The sequence below is a fragment of the Pseudopodoces humilis genome, chromosome 17 (genome assembly GCF_049639895.1).
Source record: "Pseudopodoces humilis isolate 2021_Gansu_Grassland_sample_001 chromosome 17, ASM4963989v1, whole genome shotgun sequence".
NCBI classification, from domain to species: domain Eukaryota; kingdom Metazoa; phylum Chordata; class Aves; order Passeriformes; family Paridae; genus Pseudopodoces; species Pseudopodoces humilis.
The window spans coordinates 15,223,977-15,238,408 of NC_142216.1; the positions used below are offsets into that span (position 1 = coordinate 15,223,977).

The 14,432-nt window shown below is 49.7% G+C and overlaps 1 protein-coding gene across 6 annotated transcripts in view; it reads right to left on the bottom strand.

Moving 5' to 3' along the window:
* The window catches only part of NRG2 (neuregulin 2), a 153,166-nt gene that overhangs the window by 37,949 nt on the left and 100,785 nt on the right, over window positions 1-14,432 (bottom strand). For 3 of the 6 annotated variants that reach the window (XM_088063528.1, XM_088063530.1, XM_014253053.2), the window contains exons 3-4: window positions 5,625-5,743; window positions 2,527-2,592 (exon numbers count right to left, since the gene is read on the bottom strand). In XM_088063528.1, the coding sequence (XP_087919654.1) occupies window positions 2,527-2,592; window positions 5,625-5,743 (185 nt within the window). The remainder of the gene's footprint in view (window positions 1-2,526; window positions 2,593-5,624; window positions 5,744-14,432) is intronic. The other 3 variants (XM_088063531.1, XM_088063529.1, XM_088063527.1) reach the window with 1 other exon arrangement.

The window sequence follows — 14,432 nt, forward strand, 5'->3', positions numbered from 1 at the left end:
CAATCCTCTTGCTCCCCTCAGCACTGCCTGTCCTGCTCTTTCTCCCTGTTTCACCTTCTGCTGTGACCCCGAGCCTCTCTCTGCTGCAGAGCAGCCTCAGCCAAGGGCACTGACAGCCCACAGAGGCTGATAAAGCTCTCAGGCACTCACCCAGCTACAGAGTGAGCAAAGAGCACGAGCAGAGTCCGGGTGAGCAGCTGCAATGATCCACATGTTGGTTTAGAGCACCTGCCCACCACTGGCACATCCTCCTGTATCCTGACAGTATCCAAACCACGCTTCCTCCTCCTGGCCTGTGCTCTCTCCTTACCCTCAGGTCTTCACCTGCTGGTTGAAGTCAAGGGAAGGAACTAGAGGAGAACTCAACAGCAGAAAACAAACACCAGGGATTACCTGACCTTCTTAGAGACTTCAAACATTATCTTACCTTTTTAAAATTAAACTTTGAGGGGGTTTTACTCTCTCTGTCCTGCATAAACCTTCCATCTCAGAATGCTCTCCAGATTTCTCTGACCCTTCTTCCATTTCTGCCTCCATCAGAATGCTCCTGAATGCCCACATTGGTTCCTGTTTACCCAACAGACTCCTGAACCTTGTTTAGCTGCCTCACTGCACCGTGCCAGGATCACGGTACCGCTCTGACTTCTCTGGGTGTTGAAATGAGCATGAAGGACCTTCCTCTCTCCACCAGGGCTCACCATCAAGTTACCACATCCCTGCAAGTTCTTGCCTGTGAGCTGAGCCACTGTGACCACCCAACTGCACAACTTTAGCCCGTGGCAAGCACAAAGCAAAGTGTTTTATTTAACATGTTTTCACCATGAATGAGGCCACTGCTCCACGAATGAAGCCGAGTGGAACCTCATGCTATTCACATGCCAGGTACTGGCGCTATCAGTGTTTAAAATCCAGCAAGGATTCTAAAAATACAAGATTTTAGAGAAACAACCAGAGTAGGGACAACCTGCAGGTGACTCTGAGTACAGATATTGAAAAGAAATGCAAGACTTTTACAAGGATGAGATGCTTGTCTGCTCTCCAGATCTTCCCACCTCACAACATCTTCAGCACCTCCCCATATGCTGTACACACGTGCAATTCTGTGATACAACATCAATCACCACAAAAAATCAGAGAGGCTCTGGGTAATTCAGATAGCACTTGGGAGATACTGCAAAAAAGGAATGTGAAGGAAAAAGGGAGTTCCAACTTTAACTCTGGAGATTCTTTCCATCATGAAAAAAAAAACCAAAAAACCAGACAATGATGATGCACCCACAGAGGAAAGAAGTTTTCCAAAAGGGGAAATTCATGTGTTTTCTTTCTGAGATTTGGCTTTTAAGAAAATAGCATTTATCTAAAACGATGCAAATAAGTAGCATGGGTCTCTTCTGGTGAAAACAAAGGAAAAATCCTGGGGAAAGATGGTGTGGCCACGGCATTAATGATGCTGTATCTCAGCTTGGTGTCTCTAGAGCAGTGCAAGGCTAAGCACTACACAAGAGCACATTTTAAGTGCAGTTTTCTAATCAGAAAAGCTTTTAAAGAATACCTGGCCAGTGCCTGCTGTGGCTGCAATCAGATTTCTTTTAAAGTCATAAAAGACTGAGCTTTCAAAGGAGGAAACATCCCCATAAAATCTGCAGAGCGGAATTGCCAACAGTGAGGCACAGCCAGCTGTGCTCTCAGCTCTGGGCATCCCAGCACAGACCTCAAAATCCCTGCCTGGCCCTGCCTTCCCAGGGTTTTTGCCAGGATCCTGGTGGGCTCCCACTGGGGACAGACCCCCTGACACAGCCACAGCACCCTCCACCAGAAACTGCTGAGCCAACATCCAGGCACCGGGATTCTAATCAACACTTGTACCCCTTCCTTGATTTTTATTGCTCTGTGCCCATTTTCTACTGCTTTTGGGACAGCTGAGTAGGAGGGAATGCTAAAAAGCATTTCAGCCACATTAAATCAAATTAAGCATTTGGGGAAATCCGTTCTTGCTTTCTGGAGACTCAGAAAAAATGGGATGGCAGGGCATGGATGGATTTTCTGCAATGTTCTTATTTCCTATGCTTAGGAGACTCATGGCTTTTCTCTTGTACTTCCTACAGCCTGTTTTGGTTTGATCAACTATCCTCAAAAAAATCCCAAATCCAAACCCAAAAACAAAGCAATAAAAAAAGGCCCTGTTAAATCAAAGGCCATAACAAACACATCTTGCAAGTATCAATAACTCCATGTACTGAAAGAGCTCAGAATGCAAACTTCAGTTGCAATTTTAAGTAGCATGTTCTTCAAGCTGCCATTGCAATCGTTACCAAATTCTCTCTCCAAGATAGACACCAGCAATATAAATCAGATTTTTTTAAAGATCTAGGGAAAGAAAGATCAGTGGCTTTGGGAAAAATCAGACAGAAGGAGAGATTAAAGAAGATTCCAGGAGGCAATAAAGCATTTATGCAAAATGTCTCATAATAACAAACAAATTAGGGGGAAGCAGCTGTATGGGGGGAGTGGGGGAGAGGTACTTACACTCTTCTTCCATAACAACTATTTTAGTTTCTGAGGCTGGTAAGACTTGTGGTGTTTTCGTTGTTCCTGGGGAAATTAAGGTAAGAAAGTAGTGAACAAAATATCTCTTTTGAGCAGAGCAGGGCTACTGTGGGGAGGAGCAGAGGGGCAGGCGCTGCAGGGGGGCACAGGCTGGGGGCTGTCGAGGTTTAGGGCAGGGGATTGGGGTGACAGAGACAAGGAATGTCCCTGCAGGAGATGGCACAGGGCACAACGTCCCCTCGCTGTGAAGGGCCTCGTGTCACGACCAAGAGGCAGAAATGGCTCAGGGTTCACCTGGCAGGAGATGAGCCAAAATGTGGGAGGTTTCCTTAGCCCTGACGGCCACAAGAGCGCAAAGATGGGATGGCAGGAGGTGATAGTGGGGAAAATGCAGAGTTTAAGGAAAGGGGATTTTCTGAAGAGCCTCCATCCCACAGGTATGTGAAGTCCTGCAGCACAAATTAACGCTCGTACAAGAGGTGGAGGAACATGAAACAGATGAGGGCCCAGGCAATAGTGGGACAAGCACAGGTAGTGATTTCCTCTTTTTTAACCAGGATACTGGGAACCCCAATGCCCACAGCTCTACTCAACCCCACTGGCAGCACCAGAACCTTTGGAGAAGTCCCTTACATCCTCTGGAAAGGAGAAAGCCCCAGGAGCCTGGGCTGGGGGTGCAGTCCCTGCTAGAGACAGGGGTGGGACCACCACAAAAAAGCTAGGAGCAGAAAGAATTTTTTGTACAACTTGATTTTTTTTTTCTGCAGTGCTTAATAGGGGGCAGGGCAGCTGAGGAGATGCCTAGAAATTTTCTGAGGAAAAAAAGAATCATGTGCCCTCATGGCCATGAGATATCAACATTAGACTATTCAATAATGAGAACTGGGAAATGGGACATTTTTCTAAGAAAGCATCCAATTTACTCCAAAGTCATAAAAATCTGCAATACAACCAAAGTACAGGATATTTTGACTAAGTCCAGAAGCATTTCCTCAGAAATTAACACCCTCACGAAATTTCTCAATGCAAAAGCATTTATTTCTGAGCTGGGAGTTTTGTAGAGGAGGGATGAGGTGAGGGTTTGGCTGATGGACATTTTCTAAGTGCCAAGGGGTCTCTGCTCTGCAGCCACTCTCTCTCTCCTTAAAGATGTGGTGCTTTTGGTGACTTGCAACAGATCTGTATGGCTGAAAAGCTGCTTTTCTGAAACTGAAAAGTGGTATTGGATTAGAGCAAAGAGCATTCTGCAATGGGATCCACAACTGGATCAGTGCTAAGGAGCCTGGGGAGGAAGAAACAGGGGACAACACATGTGTGGATTCAGATGCCCTGAGGGGTTTTCTACTGAAAACCACCACAGAAGAAGGGAGTTTGCAGAAGTGAGGAAAGCTGTCGAGACACCAAGAAGGCCCAGCAGCAAGGGGAGAGGAATACTCCAGGACAGCTCATGCCTGCATACTGGGGAAGGCTGCTTAACTCTGGGTAGCTCCAGGGAAAAGAGGAAAAAAGAGCTCAGAGGGGCGACAGGGCCACAAAAGCCTGCAGGGATTGTCATCAGCTTGGCTGCCCTTGCAGGGGGCTGCAGCTGGCCCTGCTGTCCTGGCAGGTGATCTGCAAACAGCAGCAAGGTGTGCCTGCAGCTGAGCAGCAAGCCAGGGGCAGAGTGGCAAGGCAGCTGAGAACATGGATTTGTACATGGGTTCATCCAGGCAGGGAATCCGCCGGATTCAGGGCGAGACCTTTGTGTGTCTTTGATGGTTTTTCAGGTCTTCACACATTTCTGGGCAGCTCAGGTGTGAGCCCATCCCTGCTGCGAGGGTCCTTGCCACACAGTGTGACCTCCTGTGGGGGCAGAGCCAGCCCCTGAGATCCTGCCTTCCCTGCCTGGAGGCTGCAGTGGCCAGATGTGCATTTACCTGGTGGGCAGGAGAGAGCTCAAGCACACTCCTCCTCCTGTGAGAGGGGTGCTGCTGGTGGGGAAGGGGCAGCAGAGGAGGCAGACAGGGCTCTGCTGGCTGCACACGGGGAAGGGAGGTTGCACATGCAGCTCCCATCAAACAGGAGCTGTTTATGTGGCGTGGGACAGCCAGAGCGTGAGCCAGGAAAAAGGGAAAAAGGAGAGCACTGCCTCTGTTCCTTACTCGGGACACCTTTCCTATCACAATCAGAAATAAACCCAGCAGAGCAGCAGGGCTGAGTTCACAGACTTGGAGGATGAAGGCAGGGAGGTGTGAGCATGGGTGGCCTTCCCCCAGACTCTGCCAGCACTGGGATTGACCAGGCAGGATAACTGAGGAGGAGGAGGCTGCGTGATGCTGCAGCTTCAAGGAACAAAAGATTCAGGATGGCAAACACACTGAGGTTAAGAGAGAAAATGCTGCCAGAAAGCAGCAGGAGAAAGGGACCTTCCTCACACTGGGGTAAGGCTGGTGAGAGAAGCAAAAACTGGATCCCAGCAAAGGGCTGCAGAGCCCAATGCTCACAGCCCCAGTGCCCGTTGTGAATGGCAGGAGGAAGAGCTTAGGAAATACAGTCACCCCCTCCCCAGCTGTGCCCTCCCAGCTTCTGGCAGCCACTGCAGGGACTTTCTGAGCCGGAGGGTGCATCCAAACCATGGTGTTAAGCAATATAATTATTATGACCAAGATAATAATAAAACCACCTAACCTCAGACTCCATCCGCTGAGCTCTAAGAGATGGAGCACACATTCTAGGATGAAAACCAGAAGCAACTTCACTCATCACAAAGCTATGGTCTAATTACTTGTCTTCTGGTGAGTTTTGCTTCTCAGAAATTCTTTAAAAAATGAAAACATCAAGCCCACCAGCTTTCTTTCCTTCTTACCCCTTTTCAAAAAAATACATAGACTGTAAGTTTATTTAAAATGTAAATTAACCACATTGCCAGTGACAGATAACAAAGATAAACATTTATGCTAAGCTGCATTTTTCTTATCTCCCAAGATTGTTTTACTTGATATCCTGAAAGCATGAAACAAAATAAAAGACAGACCATGTGCAGAACCTTTCTGTGGAATGGCAGACAGCTCGAGACATTTGCTGGCTTCTTCACTTACCACTTTTCACATTCAGGCTGCCTTTTGCGGTGTCTTTCCCTAAAACGTTCTCTGCTTCGCAGCTGTACTCCCCAGCATCTTCAAGCTTCACCTTGTTGAACTGCAGTCTGGAAATCTTTCTGTTGAAAAGTACAGCAGACATTTCTTACTCAATTGCTGACCAACCTCATGAAGTGACAACCATTCCTGGCCCTGGGATGCTGCCTGGAGGGTCACCCCCGCTTAACAGGATGGGCTGAATAGGCTCTTGAGTCTGGATGGGGTTTGGATAAATCCTTTCCCAGGATTTGCTAGGTGAACATCTCCCTCTGAGCCCACTGCTCTGAGTGTGTTGTGTGCTTTGGTCTGACACCTGCTCTCATTCACACACAAAGTCTCGTGAGGGGTTGAGGCCAAGAGTCCCAGCACCCCAGCACAATATTTCCACACTGGAAAAAAGCCACTTTACTGATGGACAGTGGGATCTGCCTGCCAGATGTGGAGAGGAGATGCCTGTTCTGCACCTTCCTCATCAGGGATGCTGAGCAGTCAGTGCTCCACCAGCTCAGCACAAACACCCACGGTGCTCAGGGGGACTTGCCCCTCTCCAGCCTGCACATCCAATCCCTGGGCTTTGCCCTGGAGATATCAGTGGCCACTTCACCTGGACCTAGAAAAAGGGCAAGCACCTCATGTCCCCCAAATACACGCTCCAATGGACTGCAGACATGTGGCTGAGCTGCACACACTCATCTCACCAGCCAGACATGCCTCGAAAGAGCAGGAGATGGTGGGTGTGACAACTGCCCATGCCACCTCCCAGCCTGTGCCACCTCCCAGCCTGTGCCACTTCCTGTCCTGTGCCACCTCCCAGCCTGTGCCACCTCCCAGCCTGTGCCACTTCCTGTCCTGTGCCACCTCCCAGCCTGTGCCACCTCCCAGCCCATGTCACCTCCCATCCTGTGCCACCTCCCAGACCACGTCACCTCCCAGCCTGTGCCACCTCTTAGCCACCCCTAGCCCGTGCTGCTCCTCCATGGGAGAGGGAGCAGCTCTGCGGCAGAGCTCTGCGGCGCTGTGGGAAGGAGCATCGCCTTTCCCACTGCCTATGAGTCATTCTCTGGGATGGCTCTGACTAACAGCAAAACCTTTTGTTGCCCAGTTTAACAGGGATCTACAGGAGCCTTCAACACACACTGAGTGCCACTCATGAGGCTGCAGTGGGACTCCCACATGAGACCCTCTGGTTTACTACATTTTCTTCCATTTTAGCCATCTTCTCAAAACCCACACTGTCTGCTCTTCTCATGAGCACATCTCCATCTGCTTTCTACCCCAAGCTTTTACCTCAGGTCTGTGTCACTTTATTTAGAGACTTGGAAGTGCTGCCAGCTTTAGAAAGAGGTCCCAGTGGCCGATGTTGCTGAAGGCAAATATAATTCCATTTATGTGGAAAATAATCATTAGCCTTGGACATGGTTGCAATGTTACACGTGTCATCCGAGAAGGACTTTTCTTAGGGCTGTGCAAATCATTGTCCATAGGAAGCCCTTCACAGAAGCATCTTTTTAACACCCTGACAAGCTGTTCTCCTGGGAGGCACGGCACAAGGACACAGCAGGAACATCTCACTAGTTATATTAGTAAATTAAAAGCACTTGGAGATGACTTGGTAGAGCTCCCAGGAAACAGGCGCTGCCCTGTTTTACAGGATGCGGTCAAGTGTTCAATTGCATGAGCTGGGGCCACATGTGGAGCAATTTTTAAATGAATGTTGACAGTATGCAAAGACCTCTTCAACCCCTCTAACTGTAGGTCTCCCCTGATCCATTTGTGCAGTGACTTGGGCCAGCACATTCCACCACGGGAGCCTAAACAAGAGGCCTGATTCTGCCTTGACTCCTCCGAATGTTCTCAAGTCTCTCAGCACAGCCTGTGACAGCCCTGGCCATCGTGGTCCTCGCTGCTGTGCTGCCTCACACAGGAGTCAGGTAATGCACAAGAGAGAGGCATTCCAGGACATTTAAGGAAATTTAGGGTATCCAGTGCCCATTGCTGCCCTGTGGCTGTTGGTTCCTGCACCTTGCTGGGAGGGATGGGCTCTGCTGGGCTGCAGCACCTTGCTCAGGGCATGTTCCCCACTCCCTCCTAGAGGATGGTGTGGAAATGCTCATCAAAAGGGCGAGATGGCTCCAGAATGCAACTCCAAGACTGCTCACAGCACAGCTATTACTTTCTCCCAGCTGCCTCAACCCTCTCTGCCAGAATAGACCGTTTGTTTTACAAACCAGCTCTCGGACAGGCTGCATTGCAGGCAGCACACGCTGAAAACAGCTTGGAAGAATGAGGTTCTAACTCAGGGTCCATAGAAAACACCACCCTGGCACATCAGCATGCTGGGGCTCTCTGCCAGGGCAGGGCTGAGAGCATCAATGGACACACAGCCTTCAGCTGCCAGAGCACAGATGTTCTAATGATAATTGGCTGAGTGACAATCTCAATCCACAGCACATTTCACCAGGTGGAGCAACTGGAAAAATCCACTGCTGCATTAGAATATCACCTAGGTATGTGATCTTCTACAGATTAGGGGGTGTAAGTCCCAAAGACATGAATTAGGGAGTTATTCCTGGCACAAAAGGGGCCACACTTGACAGGCTCAGCTCCAACAACGGGGTGAGAGACATTTGGTCTTTTACCTGGAACTGGAGAGGAATGTGAGCAGAACAAAGAGTGATGTTGGCATTTGGAGCATAGGGGATTACTTTGTTTTAATGCACAAAACTTGTACTGTCAAAAGAGCTTATTTTTGTGATCACAATTTGTTGAAATTATCCTGGGCTGTAAGATCCCCTTGAAAAGTCAAGAGCTTTTACTTGCTTCTCATAGCCCAGGCCAATGGTGTGGCCCCTCTTGGTCTCCACACAGTGCTGTACAATGTCTGGTGACAGACTCAGATCATGGAGATACGGATCAGCTTTCATGTGGAGCAAAAATGCAAAGAGAATTTCCCTATTCCAAGAAGCACTGAAACAGCCAGAGAGATACCTTGCTTCACAGCATTAACCCTGGGCCTTTTAATTAACATGGATAATGCCTGTGCACTGGAAGGACTGAGCTGAAGGATGCCAAAGGGACAAGTGTGTGCCAAAGATGACCAGTCTGGTTTTGCTCTATTTTGCTATCTCCAAGTGCTCCTGAAATATCACAAAACTCCTTTGGAAATCCGCTTTTCAAAGTTGTCTTCCTCCCCCTGCTGTCCCCAAGGGCAGGTACTTTGTTCTCCTTAGGGCTGATTTTACAGACACACCAAAGAGTGGAACCCAAGGAGTTCCACTGGGCACAGGAGTTTGGGATGAAGGCTCCTGGGCAGTGTCTCCTGGGGACAGCAGGCCCTGGGAGAGCCCTACATGTGCATTCACAAGGGTGCCTGGCTGCCAGACGATGCCATTCTTCTGGAGGAAGGCGCTGCCCCGGGCTGTTTGCTCAGTGAAAGGGCCAGGGTCACTGACAGATCCCATCATTTCGCTGCAGTGCAACTCTGTTGACATCTCTTTACTCCGGGGTAAAATCTGCCTCATTGTCTTCCCTGACCCTCAGCACATATGACTTAGCCACGCACTAATTATCTCCTGTAGTGCCAGTGGAGGGATAAGCCACGGGGAATATGCTGTCTGCAGGCTCTGAGGGATAGGATTCACAAGGAGACCTTCAGCCTGGCCAAAAGAAGATCCCCCAAAATACCTTTCTGGCCAAGAGAAAAGAGTCCCCCAGAGGGCAGTTTGGAGGGATGAGTAAATCACCCTCTTCAGTGCCAATCTCCAGACTACAATGGGAAACAGGGAGATCAGCCCTTGGCCAGGACCTACACAAAGATCCTGGCAAATTCTGGCTGGGAAGGGTGTCCTCATCGGCTGTAATTTAGACATCTAAATGTGAGCTCAAGCCCTGAGGCCTCCAGTGCAGTGAGAGGAGAAGAAACAGGCCCTGCATCTGAGCCAAGAAGGAACTTCTCATGACAGCAGTCATGTTCCCACCAGCACTTTGGTCAAGCTTGAATCATTTTTCCCCTCTTACCTACTGCCAAGTGGAAATGGGGCCATCTTCCCAGGTCATCTCCTCACCGAGCCATTCATGTGGATGGGATCAGGAGAGGAGGTGCCATGAGCTGCCCCCGAGACACCTTCACTGAGGACTCCGTGTTCCCTGCATGAGTTCTGCCACTTCTGCATCGTTCTGGGCAAGAATAGCTCTAGGATTACTACTGTTGCAGTGTTTTATTAGTCTTCTAAAAATAGGGTAACGACCATGTAAGTAATGAAGAAGTCAAGGAATAAGCTGATGAAGAGAACTTGGAGACGACCCCGTACGCAGCCCCGAAATTGTCAATGAAGAGCTCTGCACATAGTAAACGCACCTGAAACCCTAGGCAAAGGAAATTCCCAAACATGACCCTTGCAAAGGACACACTGGATGCCCTGCTGTGGTCACCCATTAACTCCATTCCCCTCTGTTTGCACGGAGAGCCGGCAGCAGGAAGCGCGCTGGCATTGCCGAGAGCAGCAGTGCCAGCAATTGCTGTAACGTGCGCTGCTTGCATCCTGCCAGAGATTTAATTGGTGCCTACGTGCTGCCCTGGCACTCTCACCGAGCTGCATTTGCCCTGAAAGAGCAGGTTAATGATTGGCAAGATGATTCAGGACGCCCAGCTTACAAACCACAAGCGTTGTCCAGCAGCCACCAAACACTGGGCAGCCTCACTGGCTGGGGCAGCGGCTCTGGGGGGACACGTTCATCGTCCCCAGCACTCAGTGGGATAAATTCAGGCAGAGGGAATCACTGCAACGCAGGGGAAGGGTGGGGATGGCCATGGCAAAGCCCCTTCGGCAGGGTGGGAGCAGCCAGGAGAATCCTCTCCTTTGCACAGCCCCCCTGATCTCTTCCCTGCCTTCCAGCTGTGCTCAGCAGAGCACAGCAGAGCTGGGCAGGAAGGCTGTGCTCTCAGTGCTTGAGGAAAACAAGTGTCCTGTTCTGGCTGCTCTGTGCTCCAGAGCATCATCTGGCCAGCTCACTATCAGCTACAGAAAGAACAAATGGGAAAGGGGACAGAAATGCCCTCAAGCAAAGCAATCAAATAGGAGGGCTAAGGACAGCAAGGTTTGGAGCTTTCAGCTTGGCCATCATCCCTTCTCTATCTCCCTTCCTCCCCTCACACCATCATCTGACCCATGCTGTGCTTCACCTGCTGGGGTGGAGGGAGACAGGTAATGTCCTTGCAGCGCCCAGGACAGCACCAGCCATCCCCTGACCCACTCTACCTGCTCTCTCCTACCCCTGTTCCCCAACATTAAAGTGCTGTTCTAACCTGAAAAGTAGATTTGCCCCTTCTCTGCTCAGCAGTGCTGTGGTCTCTCTGTGCCCAGGCTTGGGACAGGCTGATTTTAAGAGGAAGGCTCGCCCAGTCCTCACTCTGCAGAGCTGACACTGACACTGGACTCAGAGCGAGGGCGAGTTACTTCTGGGCTGGACAGTGTCAACAAGAGGGGAGAAGATCAATAAGTACACTCCAAAGAGCAGGGTCACTTGTGCAACCCCCTCCAGGCTCAAATGCAGCCAGGGGTGTTCTGGTAATGGGGAGAGGTGTGGGGCAGCAGAGGCAGTGACACACAAGCACACCAGTGCCTGGAGTGGACTTTGTGGCTGCTGTGCTGAGAAGCAAATGCCTGTGTGCTGCTGCTGCTCTCTGTGCCAGGCCAGGCTGTGGCACCTGCCAGGGTGTGACATCAGTAAATGAGTAAAAGCTGAGTTTTGGGCTCTGGCTGATGCACAGACCCAATGTCATCGCAGGGTCCTCTGTATTACTTCTGGAATTCAAGGCAACTGATCCCTCCTGTGAATGTTTCCTCCAACCCCAATGCCAGGATTTTAGTTTCTTTGAGAAAATGTAGGTCCCGGAGCAGTACTCTGAGGCCAGCTCCCAGCAGGTTCTTTCCCTGCTTCCTGTGATCTCACACAGGAGCAGTGTCTCAAGAGCCAGGGACTTCCCAGCACCAAATGTGGAACAGATTCCTCACGATCCCGAAGAGTGTGTGACCTCAATACAGAGACAAGGCCCCTCGGGGTGCCCAGGTCTCACTACCTCAGTGACCAAACCATGAGCTGCTCCTGTGGCAGGGAGGGAGAAGAGGGCCAGTGCTGCTGAGGAGAAGCCACAGAGGCCCTAGTTTGGAAGTATATCGTGTGTTAGGTGGAGTTTGATCTGCTGGGCAAAACAGAGGCAAGACCAAAACTTCAGGGACTGCCAAGAGTGGGGAGAAAGGCCTGAGGGGACCTCTAAAGCAAAGCACATTAGTTCTAAAGAATCAAGGAGGAGAGGGAGGTGCCACACCAAGAGCAGCTGTCATGGGGACAGAGCCCAGCAATGGAGATGAGCAGAGCCAGGCTGTAAATACTGCTACCAGGAGAAAGCATTTTGGGGAGCAGAGATCATGGGAAAGGGATGGCACCTTCACATGGGCAGGGAAGTATTGCTTAAAACCTCTGCGAAACACCACTGTGGTCGTACACAGGGTGTGCAAGAGATCTAGATAACATTTTGGGTCTCCTCATGTCATTCTTTTCTCCCCAGGCCATTTTTCTGCAGCTGGTACATGTCACAGATCCTCAGCAGTGTCTGCTCCGTGGCAAATTCATGCCTGCAGGTCTGTGCTGTGCTGGGTGAACTGCCATCAGCCTCAGCCCTCACCCCAGCCCTCCTCCCTGAAGGTAAAACATTTTAACTTAACCAGGATGAATGGGATTTCAGCTCATGTCTCAGTGAGGGCCTTGACCTAATCTGTGACATTTTGCAACTGCAGTGGGCGAAGGTCTGTAGAGAGAGATTTTCATTTTGTTTTTGTAAGCAGCCAACATGGCTGGAAAAAACACAAAATTTCAGGCACATGAAGCTCCTTCCACCTCTAAGTTTGCGAGGCCCATCGGCTGAAGCAGCCCAGCGACTGACCATGACTTGTTAGCAGCTATCATGCAGTCAAGTTTGATTAAATGTCCATTCCCTGACTCTCTCAGGAGCCCCAGCTTGCAGAGTTTGTGGATTGTTTGAGCTCAAGACCCAACTGCTTCTCCTTTCAGTTCTCAAATTCCCTGGTTCAGTCCCAGGTGCATTGGCCAAGATGATGTCCATCATCTCCTCTAAAACAACAAGCAAACAAACAAAGGAGATGCTCTCCTTCACACCCCCCTCCAATAAAGCGCCTTCAGCAGCTAAAACCAAATCCCAAATATCGAAGACTTATAATGACATCGTGAGAGTTAGCAAGGCAGCAGCTCCCCTGGTGATTATAACAACACCGGTGCTTGAGAAGAGTCTTCGCTTCAAGGCATCTGGAATTGCTCTTGCAAGATCCATTGTCAAATGAGCTTTTTCCTTTGTTTAAAAATGTCAGCCCAAAGACCCCTGCCAGAGTGGTGGTATAGCCTGCTTGGGTTCACTCTGGCTCCCACAAGGCTTCAACAGTCCTCTTTGCCCCTCCTTGTCTCCAGGCTTAATTAGGAAATCATTTATCTTTATTGGCACTCTCTTTCCCCTGCTGCTTTGGCATTACTGGTTTTTTTTTATTTTTTTTGCCTTCATTCCAGTGCAGTGAGCTGTACAGGGAAGACCACAGCCCCATTCATTGTGGGTGGGGAATAATCTACAACTGGGAGCCCTACAAGGAAGACCCCAGCAATGAATCTGCTCAAGTGGCATCGCCTGAGGGACTACTGTACAGAAACAGGAGAGGAGGGCATCCCTTGGCTCCACTTACAGGCTAACAATAGGGATTCCTGGTGATACTGAAAGTAGGACACTACTCCCAAGGGATGTCATATGGTCAGCCTGTCCCAAACTGAACTGCCAGCCCTCTCCAATCTAATGATACGCCTACTTCATCACCCCAGCGGTGTCCCTTGGTAGAAGAGCACACAAAGGGAAAGGGCTGTAAGGACAGGCACAGCTCGGGGACTACCAGGCTCCTGGGCTCCAGCAGAACATCTGCACGTCCCAGGCTGAGCCTCGAGCATGACTTCAAGTGGGGAAGGTTCTCTACACCTCCACAATCAAAAATTCCCTCTGCTTCCTCCACAGCTGGCATTTGACCATTTGCCAGGATAGTCAGAAAGTCAAAACCCAGCCTGAACTTCTTGGGAGCCACCAGCCTCAGACACACTCAGCCAAAAATGGCATCGCTTTGGCAGCTTGTGGGGAGAGCCATTCACTAGGTGCACTTCCTCTACCACAGGCAATTCTTTCTGGGTAATTTCTCTGGGTTCCCTATCAACTGTGTTTTATTTAAATGGAGACAGAGATAAAATTCCAGCCAATAATTTCTTCCACCTTAAAGATCTTTCCCCTTCGTGCAAGCCAGGCTTGCCCCAGCTTGCCACTAATTACAGATGGAACATGAAGTTCAGAAAGGAGGAATCAGAATTGTTCCCCTCCCTCCAGCAAATATCCATTGAAAAAAACCTGACTCCTTTGCCTGATGGCACCAGAAGTTTTGCCGATAAGTTTAAAAAGAAGAGGGAAAATGATTGATAGAAAAGCTGAAGAGCTGACATGCAGCTAAGTGCTCTCTCCTCCTTACAACATATACATCCCTTATCTTGAAAGAGATCCCCTGTTCTAGAGATCAGAGGAAAACCTGATCACAAAAAAAAAAAGTGCTTCAGTCATACTTTCTAGTTAGAAACCTCAAGGTTCTTTAAACACACGGGGAGGAAAGCCAGGAATGAATCACAGAGGGCAACCATGTTCTTTCACCCATCCTAACCCTCTGCATGCTAAAG